At 38.0% G+C, this 22,210-nt stretch overlaps 2 protein-coding genes and 1 long non-coding RNA gene across 3 annotated transcripts; all 3 read right to left on the minus strand.

The window, feature by feature from the left end:
• Nucleotides 1–228: 228 nt before the first annotated feature.
• On the minus strand, nucleotides 229–2,694 carry LOC126808536 (heat shock protein 70 B2). The gene has a single exon (XM_050533369.2). It carries the CDS (start codon nucleotides 2,481–2,483, stop codon nucleotides 567–569), a length of 1,917 nt encoding a protein of 638 aa, XP_050389326.2. The 5' UTR covers nucleotides 2,484–2,694; the 3' UTR covers nucleotides 229–566.
• A 3,722-nt stretch (nucleotides 2,695–6,416) lies between these two features.
• Nucleotides 6,417–8,874, minus strand: LOC126808535 (heat shock 70 kDa protein-like). The gene has a single exon (XM_050533363.2). It carries the CDS (start codon nucleotides 8,679–8,681, stop codon nucleotides 6,765–6,767), a length of 1,917 nt encoding a protein of 638 aa, XP_050389320.2. The 5' UTR covers nucleotides 8,682–8,874; the 3' UTR covers nucleotides 6,417–6,764.
• Nucleotides 8,875–13,070: 4,196 nt separating this feature from the next.
• On the minus strand, nucleotides 13,071–21,246 carry LOC130014222 (uncharacterized). Its single transcript, XR_008789178.1, has 3 exons — nucleotides 20,971–21,246; nucleotides 15,973–16,196; nucleotides 13,071–13,876 (listed from the first exon to the last, which is right to left on the minus strand). It is a non-coding gene; the product is annotated as an uncharacterized LOC130014222 (long non-coding RNA).
• Between the last annotated feature and the right edge of the window lie 964 nt (nucleotides 21,247–22,210).

The following is a 22,210-nucleotide window of genomic DNA, read 5'->3' on the forward strand; positions in this document are numbered from 1 at the left end:
TTTCGATTCCCCGGTGTCAAGGAGTAGGGTCGCCTGTCAAACCTTTTGGGTTTTCTCCGGATCCTGCTACTGCTAAAGACCCCTACACGCAAGCAAATAATTGAAATAAAATTGAACCATATGTTAGTCCCGAAATGACCTAGTTTGTGTCGAGTGGATGTTAACCCCATTTCTCTCTCTCTCTCTTTGTTTTCATTCAAGACGGAAAAAAATCACAAAACATGTATAAAGTTTTATATTCTGTTTATTTCATACAGATAACAAAATAAAAATACAAAATTTAAATAAAGTTTTATAATAGATAACAAAATAAAAATTATAAAACACGAAATGAATACAGTTTTTTTGGATATTCTGTATACTTTGTAAGAGGTCATACCTAACAATATACAAAATATTTTAACCCGTAAATATCCTTACACTTGAAAGACTCATTTTCACTAATATACATTATATACAAAATGTAAAAAATCTAAAATATACAAACATTATGTTGAATTAACTGCACAACCATTCTATTTAAATACATTCAACACATTTATCACATCCTAGTTACATCTAGATCTTTAGTCAACTTCCTCTACTGTAGGTCCTTGGTTACCAGATGAAGAAGAGGGTCCACTTGATCCACCATTTTGACCACCAGAATGAAGTTTAGTCATTATAGGAGATGCTATTTTCTGTAGTTCTTCTAATTTATGGTCATATTCTTCTTTATCTGCTAGAGAATTATTATCTAACCACTTCATGGCGTCATCACAACTTTTCTTTACAGTTTCTTTATCACTATCAACTATTTTATCACCCGCGTCATCTACAGCCTGTTTCACACTATACACATACGATTCCAGATGATTTCTGGCATCAATTTTAGCTTTCTGTTTTTCATCCTCTTCTTTGAATTTTTCGGCCTCTTTAACCAATCGGTCAATTTCTTCACCACTCAGACGTCCCTTATTGTTGGTGATGGTAATATTTTTACTATTACCAGTACTTTTATCTTTAGCAGATACGTTGAGAATACCATTAGCATCAATATCAAAACCAACTTCAATCTGAGGAACTCCCCTTGGTGCTGGCGGTATTCCAGATAACTCGAAACTTCCCATTAAATTATTGTCTTTGGTCATCACTCGTTCTCCTTCATAGACTTGAATATCCACTCCAGGTTGATTATCAACGTAAGTTGTGAATATCTGCGATGTTTTGGTTGGAATTCGAGTATTTCTTTCTATCAGTTTGGTCATTACCCCACCAGCAGTTTCTATACCCAGAGATAACGGGGCTACATCCACCAATAAAACGTCTTTAATGGCGTCACTTCTGTCTCCTGTTAAAATGGCGGCCTGGACAGCGGCACCGTAAGCTACTGCTTCATCGGGGTTGATGGATTTATTCAGTTCTTTACCATTCATAAAATCTTGTAAAAGTTTTTGGATTCTAGGTATTCTTGTTGAACCTCCGACAAGGACAATTTCGTCGATTTTAGATTTATCCAACTTGGCATCTCGAAGAGCCTTTTCCACGGGAGCCATTGTGCTTCGGAATAAATCGGAACATATTTCTTCAAATCTGGCCTTGGTAATTTTCGAATAGAAATCAACACCTTCGAACAAGGCATCGATCTCTATCGTAGCTTCAGCACTATTTGATAAAGTTCTCTTAGCTCGTTCACAACAGGTTCGAAGTCGACGTAAAGATCTGGAATTATTAGAAATGTCCTTACCGTGTTTTCGTTTAAATTCTTGAATAAAATGACTGACAAGACGATTATCGAAATCTTCTCCTCCTAAATGTGTATCACCAGCCGTGGATAAAACTTCAAACATACCATCTTCGATTGTCAGGATTGATACGTCAAAAGTTCCTCCACCCAGGTCAAAAATAAGAACATGTTTTTCACCAGTTATGTTTTTATCCAAACCGTAGGCTAGGGCAGCTGCTGTTGGTTCGTTGATGATTCTCAAAACGTTTAATCCAGCAATAACACCGGCATCTTTAGTAGCTTGTCTCTGACCGTCATTAAAATAAGCTGGTACCGTTATAACAGCATCTGTAACTTTCTGTCCTAGATAAGATTCAGCAGTTTCCTTCATCTTTGTCAACACCATAGAACTTATTTCTTCAGGTGAAAATGTTTTCAATTCATTTTTGTATTCCACCTGTAATTTTGGTTTGTCACCAGTTTTGATCACCTTGAATGGCCAATGTTTGATGTCATTTTGAACTGTGGAATCATCAAACTTTCGTCCAATTAATCTTTTGGCGTCGAAGATGGTGTTTTGCGGATTTAATGCGACCTGATTTTTAGCGGCGTCGCCAATCAATCTCTCTGAATCTGTAAAGGCTACATAACTTGGTGTTGTTCTGTTTCCCTGGTCGTTGGCGATGATTTCTACTGCTCCGTGTTGAAAGACACCAACACATGAATAGGTTGTACCTAAATCGATACCAATGGCTGGTCCTTTAAGTTTACTTGCCATATTTGTTCTGGTGTTTCGAAGTTTATCAAAATCGCTTGTAATGTTAACACTTGTCTTCACAAATTCTTGTTTTTCGTCTGCTATTTTTCGTCTGCTTTTCAACGTAGTTTCTCTTCTTGAAGTTTGTGGCTAGTTTTCACGTAAACGTTTAAATCGTTTCTCGTTATATATTCTCGTCAACGTTCTCTTAGTACAGTTTTATATTATCTGACTAAACTGTGTTGCTTTGGGGCTTTATATATTATTTTAATCACCCAGAACAGTCAAGATCAATCGAGAAACATCGCGTGGAGTTCATGTTTACATGACAGCTGATTGGTTCATTTTATGCAGATCTCGTATTTCATCGGTTATTATTTAGGGGAATACCCACCAAGGGAAGTAACTCGTGCTTTCGCGACTATTCTGTATTTTATTAGAAATTTGCACGGGCTGTAAGAAAGAAAGGAAGAAGTCTCTCGAATGTTATCGAATTGTTGTGATGGTTAGGGAATGATATCAGTAGGGGGAATGCTCACTAGTCCGTGGATGCACTAGTCCCCCAATATCTATTATTGCCATTTTTACAATTGATGTTGACATGTAGGCTAATGCACACCCATAACGAACTCTGACAATAATAGGCCTACTAACGCACTGACAATGAAATGGCACCAACCCCGACCGACAATGAAATGTAATACACCAACCCCGACAATTTTTAATGTCGTGGTGTCGGGTAAAAATGTATTGTCGGGTTAAAATGTCGGGTTGTCGCCTTCAGTATGAAGAGCGACACAACGACATAACGACATGATAGCAATCATGGCATACATGCTGGGGTTTTAGGGGTTTTTTATATACCCATAATTATGGTATTTTTATAGCGGTGCACCTGCGGACTAGTAATCCCCCCCCCCTCCCCCGATCAGTAGAGAAACATAATATTCCAGCTAAAATAAAAAAAAAACAAAAAAAAAACCTATTTTCTGACGATTTTTGTCAAATTATTTTGCTTTAGCAATTCGGGACACTGTGACTATTTATTCAAGAATATGTCAAAATTAAGATAAATACAACGGCCTTTTTATACAGCCCATCCGTTCACAACACTTCAACTTTTTTATTTGCATATTACGTCCATTAAGAACAGTATACAAAACATACGCGTACATCAATATACATGTATACAAAAATATATTTTACATGGAATAACATGATATAATGAAATGAAAATATAATGAGATATATATACATGTACCATTGGGATGATACAATGAAAATATAGCAATGAAAGTATAACAATGAAATGAAAATATGAAGTATAACCTCGTACATACATGTATAATGATCAAATGTGGAGTAAGAACATGCAGCAGAAAAATAGACTAGGCAGGTGCTCCCCTTTCCTTAAAAGTATCATATTTATACATTATACATTGCTACTGATTTAGCGAGAAAATCTGGCGGATTAAGAGAAGCCCAAAAGTTAATTGACAAGATTGTATTAAAGTAGGGTAGATATATTTCAAGCGCAAGTTTTCGTATCTGGGACACTGGAACAGAAAATGGAATTCAAGTCGTGTTTAAAATTATGTATGATGCAAATAACCGTTATTCAAATCGAGCAATCCACGCATAAGTTATGACACTTTGCAATCTGATTAAAACACAGATCTATATTTCGTTTCGTTTTTTTATACTTTCGATAGCCTACACTATAACATGAAGATCTGACCAGTTGTACCGGAAGGTCGCATCAGGTGTCTTACGAGTGGCTTTTGACCCTATGACGCCAGACATTGATTAATCAACCAGCGTTGACGTTTCTAGGGTTTTACCCAAAGTTTCGTTCAGAACACGCCAAGAACTCGCCATAACAGACCGATTCATTGGCTAATTCCTCACATCAACTAGAACGCCTGCTATATAACAACTCTTCCAGATCCTAGTGTTGTGAAGACAAGTAAAACGAAATTTTGAACTATAAAAAACGAAACGAAATAGGATCCGTGTTTTAATCAGATTGGACAATTTGAAGATTGCTCTTGTGTCAAATATTTTGAAATATATTTAGTGTGTATTCTTGGTCAGTAAGTTTATAAAACGCTGAATAACAAGGTCCGGGGTTAGAGAACATTTACCAGCATGATTCCACCTTGTCTCTCGCAGGAGGCCCGATGCGTAGGCTACACGTTGGCGTGCACGTAAAAGAACCATTAACAGCTGAAGAGTATGCGGTAACCTAGATATTCGAACAAAATGTCCCTCGTAGCACTCTGAATGGCATATTGTCGATGGGGGATCAAAAGGTCGTATCTGGATTTTGCGAAATTGTCCAGGAGAGCCAAAACTAGCCAAGAGGTTATGAATCAAAATGTCTTATAAAACCGTCACGTCAAAATGTCGTATGTAAAATGTCGTATTTCTGAAGCTTTTCTCAAATATTTATTTATAAAATGTATGTGTAGCCATTTAAACAGTATGTAACTATCCGTGATTGTTGCCAAGGGTTAGGGAAAGGGCTAGATCTCGGGTTAAGATTGGTGCTATCCCTGTTTACAATTTTACATCTCGTGACCTTGGTGAAATCTGTAGGTGACCTTGATTTAGATCTAACTTGGGTATTACATGCGTTTAGTTGGGCAGCTCTATCCGATTTTCAGGAAATGTGAAATGAACCGTAATTATGGTATAACAGTGATATATTCCAACGGATAAATCGGGTAAAAATTGTAACCGACACGAGCTAAAACGCGTTTTTCGTACAGCCAGGGGCTATAATCCAGGAAGTTACAATCGGATATGCGCGAATATGGAAAGGATGAAAATTGTAACCTCTAGAGTTTCGTAAGCTAAAAACGTGATTTTTCGTACAATCAGAGGTCCGATTTATGCCAATATCGGAAGTAACAAAACCGAGATCTTTCGGAGATAGACCTATATTTCAAGTCTCGTCTAACGGTTTTTACAATCAAATAAAAACTGTTTCTTCTACAGGGTCCACACACTAAAATGCCATTGTTCGTACAAACAGGGGCATTGATCCAGGAAGTAGCGGTCCTTTATGCGCCAATATCGCAAGGAACCGAGATCTTTCGGTAATAAACATACATTGTAAGTTTCATCAAAATCAGATAAAACTTGTGACGTCTAGGGTGTCCACAACCTTGGTATTTTTATGCATTTTTTGTCAAGTTCAGCATCGACTGTGTTTGTATGGTAAGGAAGTTAAAAAAAAAAGGCATACAATTTCACTTCATTGCTGAGTAGTTTTATTAGCCAGAAATCGCTCAGAAAGCATCTCCGACGATCTAGACCCCCAAGAGCTTCCGGGGCCTAGGCGGCCCCTGGACCCTCGCCTAACAACCTGGGATGGTAGCCCCCCCAAATCAAGAATTGCTTCCGCCGGCCCTGATACTGGCTATATTTCGCTTGACTGTAATGCTTTGGTTAGACACAAAGTTCATTTTTTCAAGAAAAATTCTAAACATTGGCTGGGACGTTAAAGTAGCTAATTTTGAAGAATGAATGATTTATCGGGTGCAGGACATTGTCTAGTTGTTTGATGGGACTAAAAACCAAGGTCCCATGTACACGTTGGCGTCCACGTAAAAGATCCCTTGGCAGTTGGGATTTGAAATGAGATTTCCCTAATTAGCCGAATGGTTAGCGCATGCGCGTTGTATCCTAAGGTCCGCCATTGAATCAACTGGCGTGTTTGATTCCCCGGTTGTACGTGACAAAAAGTAGGGTCGCCTGTCTAATTTCGTGGGTTTTCTCCAGGTCCTCCGGTTTCCTCCCACTGCTAAAGACCCCTACAAGCAAGCGAATTATTGAAATAAAATTGAACCATATGTTGGTCCGGAAATGACCTAGTTTGTGTCGAGTGGATGTTAAATCCCATTTCTCTCTTTGTTTTCATTCAAGATGGAAAGAAAATCACAAAACATGTATAACTTTTATATTCTGTTTATTTCATACAGATAACAAAATAAAAATACAAAATTTAAATAAAGTTTTATAATAGATAACAAAATAAAAATTTTAAAACACGAAAGGAATATAGTTTTTTTGGATATTCTGTATACTTTGTAACAGGTCATACCTAACAATATACAAAATATTTTGACCCGTAAATATCCTTATCCTTACACTTGAAAGACTCATTTTCACTAATATACATTATATACAAAATATAAATAATCTAAACAATAATACAAAAATTACTGCACAACCATTCGTTCTATTTACATATATACATTCATCACATTTATCACATCCTAGTTACATCTAGATCTTTTAGTCAACTTCCTCTACTGTAGGTCCTTGGTTACCAGATGAAGAAGAGGGGCCACTTGGTCCACCATTTTGACCACCAGAATGAAGTTTAGTCATTATAGGAGATGCTATTTTCTGTAGTTCTTCTAATTTATGGTCATATTCTTCTTTATCTGCTAGAGAATTATTATCTAACCACTTCATGGCGTCATCACAACTTTTCTTTACAGTTTCTTTATCACTATCAACTATTTTATCACCGGCGTCATCTACAGCCTGTTTCACACTATACACATACGATTCCAGATGATTTCTGGCATCAATTTTAGCTTTCTGTTTTTCATCCTCTTCTTTGAATTTTTCGGCCTCCTTGACCAATCTGTCAATTTCTTCACCGCTCAAACGTCCTTTATTGTTGGTGATGGTGATATTTTTACTATTACCAGTACTTTTATCTTTAGCAGATACGTTGAGAATACCATTAGCATCAATATCAAAACCAACTTCAATCTGAGGAACGCCCCTTGGTGCTGGCGGTATTCCAGATAACTCGAAACTTCCCATTAAATTATTGTCTTTGGTCATCACTCGTTCTCCTTCATAGACTTGAATATCCACTCCAGGTTGATTATCAGCGTATGTTGTGAATATCTGCGATGTTTTGGTTGGAATTCGAGTATTTCTTTCTATCAGTTTGGTCATTACTCCACCAGCAGTTTCTATACCCAGAGATAACGGGGCTACGTCCACCAATAAAACGTCTTTAATGGCGTCACTTCTGTCTCCTGTTAAAATGGCGGCCTGGACAGCGGCACCGTAAGCTACTGCTTCATCGGGGTTGATGGACTTGTTTAGTTCTTTACCGTTCATAAAATCTTGTAAAAGTTTTTGGATTCTAGGTATTCTTGTTGAACCTCCGACAAGGACAATTTCGTCGATTTTAGATTTATCCAACTTGGCATCTCGAAGAGCCTTTTCCACGGGATCCATTGTGCTTCGGAATAAATCGGAACACATTTCTTCAAATCTGGCCTTGGTAATTTTCGAATAGAAATCAACACCTTCGAACAAGGCATCGATCTCTATCGTAGCTTCAGCACTATTTGATAAAGTTCTCTTAGCTCGTTCACAACAGGTTCGAAGTCGACGTAAAGCTCTAGAATTATTAGAAATGTCCTTACCGTGTTTTCGTTTAAATTCTTGAATAAAATGACTGACAAGACGATTATCGAAATCTTCTCCTCCTAAATGTGTATCACCAGCCGTGGATAAAACTTCAAACATACCATCTTCGATTGTCAGGATTGATACGTCAAAAGTTCCTCCACCCAGGTCAAAAATAAGAACATGTTTTTCACCAGTTATGTTTTTATCCAAACCGTAGGCTAGGGCAGCTGCTGTTGGTTCGTTGATGATTCTCAAAACGTTTAATCCAGCAATAACACCGGCATCTTTAGTAGCTTGTCTCTGACCGTCATTAAAATAAGCTGGTACCGTTATAACAGCATCTGTAACTTTCTGTCCTAGATAAGATTCAGCAGTTTCCTTCATCTTTGTCAACACCATAGAACTAATTTCTTCAGGTGAAAATGTTTTCAATTCATTTTTGTATTCCACCTGTAATTTTGGTTTGTCACCAGTTTTGATCACCTTGAATGGCCAATGTTTGATGTCATTTTGAACTGTGGAATCATCAAACTTTCGTCCAATTAATCTTTTGGCGTCGAAGATGGTGTTTTGCGGATTTAATGCGACCTGATTTTTAGCGGCGTCACCAATCAATCTCTCTGAATCTGTAAAGGCTACATAACTTGGTGTTGTTCTGTTTCCCTGGTCGTTGGCGATGATTTCTACTGCTCCGTGTTGAAAGACACCAACACATGAATAGGTTGTACCTAAATCAATACCAATGGCTGGTCCTTTAACTTTACTTGCCATATTTATTCTGGTGTTTCGAAGTTTATCAAAATCTCTCGTAATGTTAACACTTGTCTTCACAAATTCTTGTTTTTCGTCTATTTTTCGTCTGCTTTTCAACGTAGTTTCTCTTCTTGAAGTTTGTGGCTAGTTTTCACGTAAACGTTTAAATCGTTTCTCGTTATATATTCTCGTCAACGTTCTCTTTGTACAGTTTTATATTATCTGACTAAACGGTGTTGCTTTGGGGCTTTATATATTATTTTAATCTTCCAGAACAGTCAAGATCAATCGAGAAACATCGCGTGGAGTTCATGTTTACATGACAGCTGATTGGTTCATTTTATGCAGATCTCGTATTTGATTGGTTATTATTTAGGGGAATACCCACCAAGGGAAGCAACTCGTGTTTTCGCGACTATTCTGTATTTTATTAGAAATTTGCACGGGCTGTAAGAAAGAAAGGAAGAAGTCTCTCGAATGTCATCGAATAGTAGTGATGGTTAGGGAATGATATCAGTAGGGTGAATGCTCATCAGTCCGCGGGTTCACTAGTCCGTGGATGCACTAGTCCCCCAATATCTATTATTGCCATTTTTACAATTGATGTTGACATGTAGGCTAATGCACACCAATAACGAACTCTGACAATAATGGGCCTACTAAGGCACTGACAATGAAATGGCACCAACCCCGACCGACAATGAAAAGTAATACACCAACCCCGACAATTTTTAATGTCGTGGTGTCGGGTAAAAATGTATTGTCGGGTTAAAATGTCGGGTTGTCGCCTTCAGTATGAAGAGCGACACAACGACATAACGACATAATAGCAATCATGGCATACATGCTGGGGTTTTAGGTTTTTTTTATATACCCATGTTTATGGTATTTTTATAGCGGTGCACCTGCGGACTAGTACCCCCCCCCCCCCCCCCGATCAGTAGAGAAAAATAATGTTTCAGCTAAAATAAAAAAAAAACTATTTTCTGACGATTTTTGTCAAATTATTTTGCTTTAGCAATTCGGGACACTGTGACTATTTATTCAAGAATATGTCAAAATTAAGATAAATACAACGGCCTTTTTATACAGCCCATCCGTTCACAACACTTCAACTTTTTTATTTGCATATTACGTCCATTAAGAACAGTATACAAAACATACATCAATATACATGTATACAAAAATATATTTTACATGGAATAACATGATGTAATGAAATGAAAATATAATGAGATATATACATGTACCATTGGGATGATACAATGAAAATATAGCAATGAAAGTATAACAATGAAATAAAAATATGAAGTATAACCTCGTACATACATGTATAATAATCAAATATGGATTAAGAACATGCAGCAGAAAAATAGACTAGGCAGGTGCTACCCTTTCCATAAAAGCATGATATGTATACATTGCTACTGATTTAGCACGGAGGGCCTGACAAGGACAGCTGTCTAGTCCTTCGGATGAGACGAAAAACCGAGGTCCCGTGTATATATTGGAATGCACGTAAAAGATCCTCTGGCAGTTGGAATTCGATATAAGAGTAGGCGATAGTGCCGCTGCCCGGGCAAAATTTCCCTCATAGTACACTGTATGGCGTATGCCTGTCTTGATTAGCCCAGGTTAGGAGCAGAACAGTAGGACGTTAAACCCCATTTCCTTTCATTTCATTTACTGATTTAGCGAGAAAATCTGGCGGATTAAAGAGAAGCCCAAAAGTTAATTGACAAGATTGTATTAAAGTAGGGTAGATATATTTCAAGCGCAAGTTTTCGTATCTGGGACACTGGGACAGAAAATGGAGTACAAGTCATGTTTAAAATTATGTATTATGCAAATAACCGTTATTCAAATCGAGCAATCCACGCATAAGTTATGACACTTTGCAATCTGATTAAAACACAGATCTATATTTCGTTTCGTTTTTTATACTTTCGATGGCCTACACTATAACATGAAGATCTGACCAGTTGTACTGGAAGGTCGCATCAGGGGTCTTACGAGTGGCTTTTGACCCTATGACGCCAGACATTGATTAATCAATCAACGTTGACCACACCAAGAACTCGCCATAACAGACCGATTCATTTGGCTAATTCCTCACATCAACTAGAACGCCTGTTATATAACAACTCTTCCAGATTCTAGTGTTGTTAAGACAGGCAAAACGAAATTTTGAACTATAAAAAACGAAACGAAATTGGATCTTTGTTTTAATCAGATTGGGCAATTTGAAGATTGCTCTTGTGTCAAATGTTTTGAAATATATTTAGAGTGTATTCTTGGTCAGTAAGTTTATAAAGCGCTGAATAACAAGGTCCGGGGTTAGAGAACATTTACCAGTATGATTTCGCCTTGTCTCTCGCAGGAGGCCCGATGTAGGATACACGTTGGCGTGCACGTAAAAGAACCACTGACAGCTGAAATTCAATGAAGAGTATGCGGTAACAAAATGTCCCTCGTGGCACTCAGAATGGCATATGATATTGTGATATCAATGCTGGAGGCGTAATTAAGTATATTTGATTATGTAGTGATTAATCTAATCCTTTAATGTTATTAATGATATATGTGTAGAGTAGATCGTATATCAGGTGTGAAAACAACATAGGTTAATGTTGTTCAGGAAATCAACGTGATTATAACCTTGAGCAATATAGTCGATATAAATAGAGAGAGGGTGACATATTCATCTTTTTTCATATCAAAAAATATCAACACAAAGTCGCTAAAGTAAAAAAAAAACCGAGACTTTGTCGATTTCTTTTTTTTACTTTATCTACGAGTGTTGATATTTTTTGATATAAAAAAAATATGAGAGAGAGAAATGGGGTTTAACGTCCACTCGACACAAACTAGGTCACTTCGGGACTAACATATGGTTCAATTTTATTTTAATAATTCGCTTGCACGTAGGGGTCATTAGCAGTAGGAGGAAACCAGATGACCCGGAGAAAACCCACGAGGTTGGACAAGCGAATCTACTCCTTACCACGTACAACCGGGGAATCGAAACCATGCCAGCTGACTCAGTGACAGACCTTATGATACAACGTGCACGCGCTAACCATTGAAGAAGGGCTATGCTAACAGAATCACAAATTATTTATGAAACATGGTGATAAGTCCTACCCCGCTAATCGTCTTAAAGGAGTTAAATCTGTAAGTCAATATTTTCCACAAAATTAAAAACACGAATTAGAATTGAATATTGATCGTTTTCGCTCAATATTGATGTTATAATGTTGTGAATATATTTTCCACATTCCTCACTGTTTGTGGTACTATAATACTATATGATAGGTTATTGTGGCTGTCAGACATCTTGGGGATCACGTGGCTAAGTGGGTAAGACGCTGGCTCGCTAGCCTGGAGGTCGGGTGTTCGATCCCTGCATTGGCCGAGAAAGTTCATCCAGATTTTCCGGCGTGGTTCCCCCTTGTCAGTGATGCAGGACGGAGGGCCTGACAAGGACAGCTGTCTAGTCTTTCGGATGAGACGACAAACCGAGGTCCCGTGTATACATTGGAATGCACGTAAAAGATCCCTTGGCAGTTGGAATTCGATATAAGAGTAGGCGAAATTTCCCTCATAGCACACTGTATGGCGTATGCCCGTCTTTATTAACCCAGTATAGGAGCAGAAAAGTAGGACGTTAAACCCCATTTCATTTCATTTCATTTTTGTCAGACATCTTTGTCTTTTTCTCAGTATCCAGTTTGATAATTACCAGGCTTGCCAATCAGATTAAAATACAGATCTATATTTCATTCCGGTTTTTTTTATACTTTCGATGGCCTCGATTACATGAAGATCTGACCGGTTGTAGTAGAAGGTCGCGTCAGAGGTTATACGAGGTTATGACGGTAGACACTGATTAATCAATCAGAGTTCACGTTTCTAGTGGTTTGCCATGTTTAGTGCCCCGCACGTCAAGAACTCGCCGCAACATTGGCTAATCCCTCGCATCAACCAGGACGCGGGATATATAACAACTCTTCCAAATCTTAGTGTTGTGAAGACAAGTAAAACGAAATTTTGAACTATAAAAAAGGAAACGAAATAGGATCTGTGTTTTAATCAGATTCGTGGCGAGGTGCGCAAAATTTCCCTCACAGCACACTGTATGACGTGCACGTAAAATAGCCCTTGGCAGTTGGAATTTGATATAAGAGTCACTCATAACACACTGTATGGTGTAAGCCTGTCTTCATTATCCCGGTCGGAGCAGGTCAGTAGAACGTTAAACCCCATTTCATTTCAACAGGCATCGTACAGATGCAGTATATGATGTGTAGAATAATATACTATAGAAATATATAAACGTTTACGATATCTCCGATTTTATCTTTATTTAAACAAAAGTGACAAATATTTTGGTAAGTGTCTGTTTTATATACACAACGTGAAGTCCAGTTAATAGAAGAAAAGACCGATCGTAATAATAAAGAAGCAGGATCATAGGGGATGCTCCATTGTCAGTCCGGAATGTTCCAAATTGACGGAATTGCAATCGAATGAAGTTGAATTCCGTTCTGTCACACTCACAGTTCTGTCAGTCCGATAACGGGGGTGGTGTAAGTAGAATCGTGACGTAATTAAACGCAATGAATATGTTTCAGCTGTCATGGTTGGTTGTCATTATTTTGGGGATTGAGAGAATTCAATTGAGTATCCCCTCCCCCCCCCCCCAGTTTAACTCTTTGTCGTAACGAAACATTTTGATTCTAGTTGAGCACATGTTGTTCATATTTCACTGTTTTGTTGTTTTATTCCACATTTTACACCTTTTATTATTGTTATGGTTCACTAACTTTAATTCCAATTGTTTTCCAGATTTCACTCTTTTTGTTGTTTTTTTTCCAGTTGTTTACTATATTTCACTCTTTTTGGTTTTCCCGGATGTTTACCATATTTCACCCTCATTATTGTTGTTTTTCAATAAGTTGCACTCTTTTTATTGTTGTTGTTTTCCCATTTCACTCTTTTCTTTGTTGTTGTTTTCCATATTTCACTCTTTCTACTGTTGTTGTTTTCTACATTCCACTCTTTTTATCACTGTTTGTTTTTCGATGCCGATGTTACAGTGAATGTATTAAAACTTTCGTCCACACTCTCCGCACTATAAGAGTCTCTAGTAACGGATGCATCATAGTTTATACACATTGTAGTATCTTGATTCTCAAAAACGTCTGGTGCATCTGAAAGTAATAATAATAATATGGATTGCAAGAAAACGAAACATATTTTAAAATAACTAAGTCTCTAACTCAATATCATCCACAGTCTTCGACATTGAAAACACGAATTATTTGTCAATTTAAATCAACATTGATGTTGTGATCTTACCTGGAAAAGCTGGGCTTCTGATATCCAATTTTTAAGACAGAATGAATATTTTACAATTGGTACACGAATCGTGTACCTAATGCGTTTTAGCGCCATTTGTAACAAGTCATGTCAAATGTTGACGCCATATTCTTATCTGGAGAGCATGTGCAATAAATACTATCGGTGTAGACTGGAATAACCAGACGCTATATAGAGATTGCCATTCGATTGAGACTTCTGGCGTATTTCGCCGAATATAACAGATTTGAATTTACAGTAAAAAAAATCAGAAACAATTGAATGTAAATCAGTTTATATTCATCCATATTAAATTACTGTATGCGTTGCAACCTATTTGTGTATATTTCTAGGTGCCAAATAATAGCGATTTAGCTGCTTTAACTAGAAGTTTTGTCGCAAGTGTAAATGTTATTGTGCTTGATAACGATAAGAGGATACTTGTCGTTCTGTTAGATTGTATCCCATAAAAATAATTGTGTTCTGTTTAAATGTGTTCTTCAATTGTAACAAAGTACTCTATAACTTTCATCAAATCAAACGACCATTTAGGTTCTTAAAACTTTATGGCCTCAGCTGGTTTTTGATAATATATTGACATTTTAACTCTATATAAACTGTTAAAGGACAATATTGGTGCCAGTCATTATCACATCGTGATAGAGCTGGTTAAACACATTCCAAATATAATTTTATCTCAGAGATCATTGCTACGATAGCTGAGTAATACAGTTTTTCTGAATCGGAAGTGACGAACGCCAAAGGAAAACACGAGTCGCCTCTCTAAATAACTGATTGATGTGACGAATGATAACGGATATACGGGCGAATTTCTGCTCACTAAACATTCCTTCGGAGACCAAAAGTTATTATATGGGACTGTAAGAGGATACCTGACAATTCCATTAAGTAATTGAATGTCATTAGATAAGAGAACACGAGAAAAATAGAAATAGTCCGTACATTCCCTTGTTTATATTCATTCTATACCTTATAAAAACATGGTAATGCACGGACTTTTTCTGTTTTTCTTTCGTGTTCACTTCTCTAGTGACAGTCAATTCTTTTTATGAATTGTCAGATATCCTCTCACAGTCTCACACAACAACTTTTGGTCTTCAAAGGAATTTTTAGTGAGCAGAAATTCGCTCGTATATCCGTTATCATTCGTCACATCAGTCAGTTATATAGAGAGGCGTCTCGTGTTTTCCTTTGGCGTTCGTCACTTCCGATTCAGGAAAACTGTATTACTCAGCTATCGTAGCAATGATCTCTGAGATAAAATTATATTTGGAATGTGTTTAACCAGCTCTATCGCATATGTGATAATGAGTGGCACCAATATTGTCCTTTAAGGCACAGACTGGCTATGATCTAATTAAACATGTGATTAATCCCATATGTCATTTACAAACTACGTATGAACTGTGTACAAGATCCACATGACTTCAAAGGAATATGCATTGGTCAGTAATCCTACCATGACCTGATAATGACTTCAAAGGAAATACGCAGTGTAATTGGGGCAGTATAACGAGACGCAGGTACGGGACGTCTGGAGAGCAGAGGAGAGACGCAGACGAAAGACCGGCGTATGGACTCACCCGAGTTGAGCCGCAGCCTTGTCAGAGGGGCAGAATGGTGGATTTAATATTGTTATATGTGTTCCTGTTGTAGTTTAGTGCCCGATGTAGTCTAGTTCCTGTATAGTCTAGTTTCTGTAGTATTGATTTAGTTGTGTTATATACCTGATGTAAATAAATCCTATATTTACGAAACTGATCTCTGTTATCACTAAAATAGTGTTACACAATTTTTAAGTCGGTTAAAGATTATATTTAGATGTTGACGTATCGTCGAATATAGATATATATCGCAGCAGGTTTTTATTATATAGTCAATGTAAAAATAAACTTTTATACTAAATTAATAATTTTAATTTACTCACCGCTATCTCTTGATTCCTTCCCCTCGGGTTCACCACGGTCATAGGTTAAAGTACTGGTCATAGTATCAGGGTCTGTATACGTGTTCGTGTAATTATTCCTGTTAATACTAGCAGATTGGCTGCTTCCACAACCCATGTTAACGTGAGTTCACCACCTCTTGTGTCTGTTGGTTCACGAAGATATCACGGATACAGAATTAAATACATTCATCTATTCGCTGTATCTATATAAAATAAAACATACATTATATAAGATTGAGATAAAGGACTGGTCGTTCTTGCTATAATAATTCAAAAATAAATGAAAGATAAATATTTAATTTAAATTACTTTATACTGACCGAAGTTATAAGTGTTGGACGATGTAGGGGGTGGATGGCTGAAGGGTTAGCGCGTGCCCGCTGTATCATAAGGTCTCTCATTTAGTCAACTGGCGTGGTGTCGATTCCCCGGTTGTACGTGACAAGGTATAAGGTTATCTGTCCAACCTCGTGGGTTTTCCCCGGGTCCTCCGGTTTTCTCCCACTGCTAAAGAACCCTACGCGCAACCGAACTATTGAAATAAAATAGAACCATATGTTAGTCCTAAAATGGCATAGTTTCTGTCGAGTGGACGTTAACACATCTCTCTCTCTATCTCTCTCTCTCTCCCTCTCTCTCTCTCTCTCTCTCTCTCTCTCTATCTCTCTATCTCAAGTAGTTAAACCTCTCCCTTCTTTACGGACCGACATTATAGTTATCTCGACGTCTGTAGTGACGTTCGTGTAGCTAATTATCTTAGTAAAGTCTATATTGCAGTATCTAAATTTCTATAAAAATCAGACCGTTCTATATACAGAAAGCAGAATAGCAGTTAATTATATATATATGGAACGACGAAACAATTAATGACTTTCCTGGGCAATATAATAAATTAGAGAGTTATGGTAAATCATTTATCTTGAAAGAAAGAGAGGGTGGGGTGGGGGTGGGGGGCTTAACGCCCACTCGACACCAACTATGTTATTTCGGGGCTAACATATAAATTGTAAATTTCGTGTTTGGGACCTTCGGCTTTTGAAACAGTATTGTTTCTGTAACTGTTTTAATTTTTTTTTTTTTTTTTGGTGTGGGGGGGGGGGGGTATTTAGTTAGTTTGTGCAGTCAAAACTGTACATGGTGCAAACATTCTGCCAACGTAGATGTAGTTGACCTCCGTTGATCTATTTATTAAATATAAATTGTGTCATTTTTGACAAACAAGCAGTGTTTTACGGATGGTACAAAAATAATTCCAGATTGCCCATATCTCGGTTATTTCTCAACGGATCATCCGGGGGATTTCATTTTTGGATTCTTTGGACGAAACCCATATGGGCTCTGACTGACGGTTTTTCGAAATTCGGAAGTTCGAACGATTAATATCAGCATCAAAGATTTGCGAAAGTGTTCTTCGTCATTTTTTCGACATTCCAGATGGCGTATCTCCGTCACTATTCGATGTATCAAGTTGACACTTTGTAGGAATAAGGAACACATCGATGCCTTTAAAACTGCATTTTGGTGACGGCTTCCGGAAACCACCGGAAATTACCGAGGCCTTCCGATTTTTTTCAAACATGAATAGTTCTCTCAATATTAAAAATAGACAAAAAATGACATATGGTGGTGTTAGCCCCATATATTATCTTTCATTTTCAAAGACCTTGTTCTGTAACATTTTCAATCGCTTGGCCGCCATATTGGATTTTACAAAAACATTCAAATCGATATTTTGTTTACTTCCGGTTTCACTTTGAAGTTCGCTCGGCTTTTCACCATCTACATAATCCTTGACCTTTGTATGTATGATGACCCTGGTGTCTACTAACAATTGATATAAAAAAAGCTCGGTCATGAAGTATAACTTCCGGTTTTATTAAGAGTTCAAAATGACAGGTTTTTCCACTTTAATAGGTATTGGGTGTTACTTAATTGCTGACGTGACAAGGCGTGACGTGAAGTGACATACAGAAACACGTCAGTACTCCTTAGGAGTTCTAGTTTGTTTTTTGTTTTGTTTTTTTGTTTTTTTCAATCATTTGCTTGCGCGTAGGGACGACCCGTGGAAAACTCACGAAATTAGACAAGCGATCCTATTCATTTGTTATGTAGGACGCGAGATTCAATGACAGATCTTTTGATCTAGTGATCACGCATTAGATCATACGACTATCTCTACAAGAAAACATAGGTCAAATAAAATATGTAATCTGATTTTTATAATATCGGGGATATAGTTACTACATTAATATGTAATCTGATTTTTATTATATTGGGGATGTAGATACTCAACGGTGGAGATCCTACATTAATATTGATTGAAAAAAGGGAATTAAAGCTAATGGAAAAACTTATTGGTTGCCATTTCCTCCAGATATAATTATGGCGATCATCTTCTGTCTTTAAAATATCGTTATATGAAACCTGCATGTATGTCTACATATACGTATACATGTAGTAGGATCACAATCTTTGTGTCTAGACGTACAATTTCAGGAAAAAGGAATGCAATTTTAAAAACTACAAAATGATCAGGGACCGGTTGCTGAAAACTAAGTTATTTTGATGATCCGTTAAACTCTAGCGGATCATTATCTTTCTAACGTGTCGTTTGTCAACGGTCCGTTAATTTTCTGTTGCTGGAAAGTCAATGTCATTATCCGTTAGCTAACGGACTGAAGACAGTGGGACAACTGTGCCATCTGTTACAAAACTTGATTAAAGATAAAAAGATAACTGTAGAATTTAATACAGAAAAAAACAATAAAAAAACAACTATATAATACTTTATTTTTTCCTTTAGAAATTTTAGCATATTTCTGCGGGAAAAATTATGGGATTTGCAGCAAAGAAACTGTAGAATATTTCGGGCCATTATTTCCTACACTCCCCCCCCCCCCCAATGTAGAATACTATAGAATTTCATCCTATAAAAAATTCTAACGCCCTAGGGTTCTTTTAAGTGCTCATCAACGTGTACACGGAACCTTGTTTTTCGTCCCATCCGAACGACTTGTCAAGCCCTTCGTCCTGCACCACAGACACGCGGAACCCACGCCGGAACTTTCTCGGTCAATATTAGGAGCGAACCTGGTAAATGCGGGCTAGCGAGCCAGCTCCTTACTCGCTGCGCCACTCCGCCTCCAGGCGATTCCATGGGTGATGCATCGTCAAACTATTATTTTCAATTAGTATAAATTTCGATGATAAATATCGTAATCCGTAGTATAAGTGTGAAATTGTGATGACCCCTGGGTCACGGTATTTAAGAGTGCGTTTTGGAAAATGAAATGAAATGAATTGGGGTTTAATTGTCCTGCTGTCCTAGCTCCGAAGACGGACATACGCCATACAGTGTGTTATGAGGGAAATTTTACTTGGACAGCGGCGCTATGGCCTACTCTTATATAGAATTCCAACCGTCAATGGATCTTTTACGTGCACGCCAACGTGTACACGGGACCTAGATTTTTCGTCCCATCCGAAGGACTTGTCATGCCCTCCGTCCTGTACCACTGACAAGGGGGAACCACGCCGGAAATTTCCGATGAATTTTCTGGGCCAACACCGGGATCGAACCCACGACGTCCAGGCTATCAAGCCATCGTCTTTGGAGTTCCATATCAACATAGATAGGCCTATTTGGGACCTAGGAAGGCAATGTCACAAAATGTCGATTTTGCACTATGTGTAATCTGTAGGTTAGAAAATTTTTTTTTAAGAAAAGAGAGTGTTTCCCCTCTTGAGCCTTGAGGATAATAATTATAAAACGCGGTAAATTAGTATTATTAGGTTTGGTCTAGTTAACCTATCTGATGGCCAGAGAACAAACCGCCATTCCACTTCGTGTCATAACGCCTGTGATCAACAAACAAAATTTTCATAAATCTTACCTTTATGTAGCCATGATTACTATATAATTGTCAACCTGCCTGACTCGACTTTTTTTTAATGAATCTCGTTTATTGATCAAAAATATATCTATTTATTGTCCTGTAGTGGAAACAAAATCAATAGTTATTTCAGCTCTGACGTTTAATAAAGACTGCTGCTTCAAGCATGAGACTCATCACTAAGGATGGATATTGCTATTTTTTAAACAAAAACATTTATGATCAGGGAATCGAGACGTTAAAATCGATATTCTCCGTGTGGAGTAAAATTGGTTATATCTTAGCATCGGCTTAGTGATTATCAAATTCCACAAGTAAATAAATGAAATGAATGGAATGAGCTTTAATGTGCCACTGTTCTGCTCCTACTGGGCTAATGAAGACGGTCATACAGTGTGCTATGGGGGAATTTTGCCCGGGCAGTGGCACTATGGCCTACTCTTATATCGAAGGGAACTTTTACGTCCACGCCTGTGGATACACGGGACTTTGATTTTTCGTCCCATCCGAACGACTAGACAGCTGCTCTTGTCAGGTCCTCCGCCCTTCACCACAGACAAGGGGAAACCACGCCGGAAAATCCCAATGAACTTTCTCGGTCAATGCAGGGATCGAACACGTGACCTCTAGACTAGTGAGTCAGCGTCTTACCCACTTAGCCACCGTGAATCACCCAAGTAAATAAACGTAATTAATTGTGTATAATCAAACGAACATCAAAAGACTGGTGTATTTCACCCAGTTTATCAATCTGATGAAATGGGGCTTAATGTGCTAAAGAAGACGGAAACTTTGTCCAGATGGCAGTAGCGTTTTTACATAATCTTCGTCAAATCACAACGCGTTAACGGAACCTCGGTTTTTGTCCCACCCGAACGACTAGACAGCGTTCCTTGGTATGCCCTACGTTCTGCACCGCTGACAAGAGCAAACCACGCTGTAAATTCCAGTGACCTCCTGTTTAGTGCGCCAGTACTCTCTCTGTACGTCTGTCTCTCGAATTAAAGATCAACAAATGCATTTAAGTGTTAAATCAACGAAAACGTTATCAAAGAAACATTATAATACAATTTAATTACAGTACCTATTTTAATGACATCAATGGATCAGTAATAGACTTCTCCTCTGGTCAAACCGTTCCTAGTAGTAGTAGTAACATGCCCCGATAGACAATGATTTTACAATCTCAATACCTTCCATACTAATTAACAATCAGGCCTGTCATATTCGCCATTTTCTACTGTTCACCAATCATCATCGATTTAAACCGGTAGTTTAATATAAATTAACGCCTGGTGACATCAAATATCAGGTGTTATTTCATTTTACATAATTTCTGTTCTTTTGAAGGCACTTTGACAATGAATTTAGAATCCTCCATTCTGACGTCTGTCTGTCGTGAACTTATCTCAACTGTGTTTCATAATGATGATTGGATGACAGTAAAGGGGTGTATTCAGTTTCTAATTTACAGTTTCCTTATTAATAACATCAATAGGCAGTGGCTAAATACCAGGCTTGATATCTAGATAGTAGAAATACAATAGAATTAACAACAATAATATAATGTCTGTTGTTTTGGCCTTGGAAAAAAAAATCAATCACAGTTACTCGTGTAGGGTGAGATTATAATTAAAGCCGTATCATTACTCTCTCGTATTAAAATACTCTCATAGATATACAATAAGACTCTTATTATTAATGTCTAGGAGCCATGGTGGCTCTGCTCCGACTGGGCTAATCAAGTGCACTATGAGTGAAATTTTGTCCGGACAGTGGCGATGCGATCTACTCTTATGTCGAATTCCAACTGTCAAGGGTTCATTTACGTGCACACCAATGTGTACACGCGACCTCGGTTTTTTTTTTGGCTCGTCTGAACGATTAAACAGCTGTCCTTATCAGGACCTCAGTCCTGCACAACTGACAGGGGCGAAAACCGTGCCGAAAAATTCCGGCGAACTTTCTCCGCCCGGGACCTCCATGCTAGCAAGCCAGTGTCTCACGCACTGGGCCAACACTGGGAGCGAACCCGGGACCTCCAGGCTAGCAAGCCAGCGTCTCACGCACCGAGTCACTGTAGCTTCCTTCGTGACCTATGAAAAATACTACTCAGTTGAGAACCGTGTGTAATCACAACACATGTAATCACTGGGCCGGACCCTGGACAAGACAGGGGGTGGGGCTGGATTAAGAAAAAAAAAACATACGGTGTGTGCGGTGCGAATCCACGGTGGGGGTGCCCCGGATATGGGGGTATTACTCCAGAAATGTTTGAAAATTGATTCGTTTTGATGCAGTTTGGGGTCTATTTTGGGCGAGCA

Source organism: Patella vulgata, chromosome 1 (assembly GCF_932274485.2).
Source record: "Patella vulgata chromosome 1, xgPatVulg1.2, whole genome shotgun sequence".
NCBI lineage: Eukaryota > Metazoa > Mollusca > Gastropoda > Patellidae > Patella > Patella vulgata.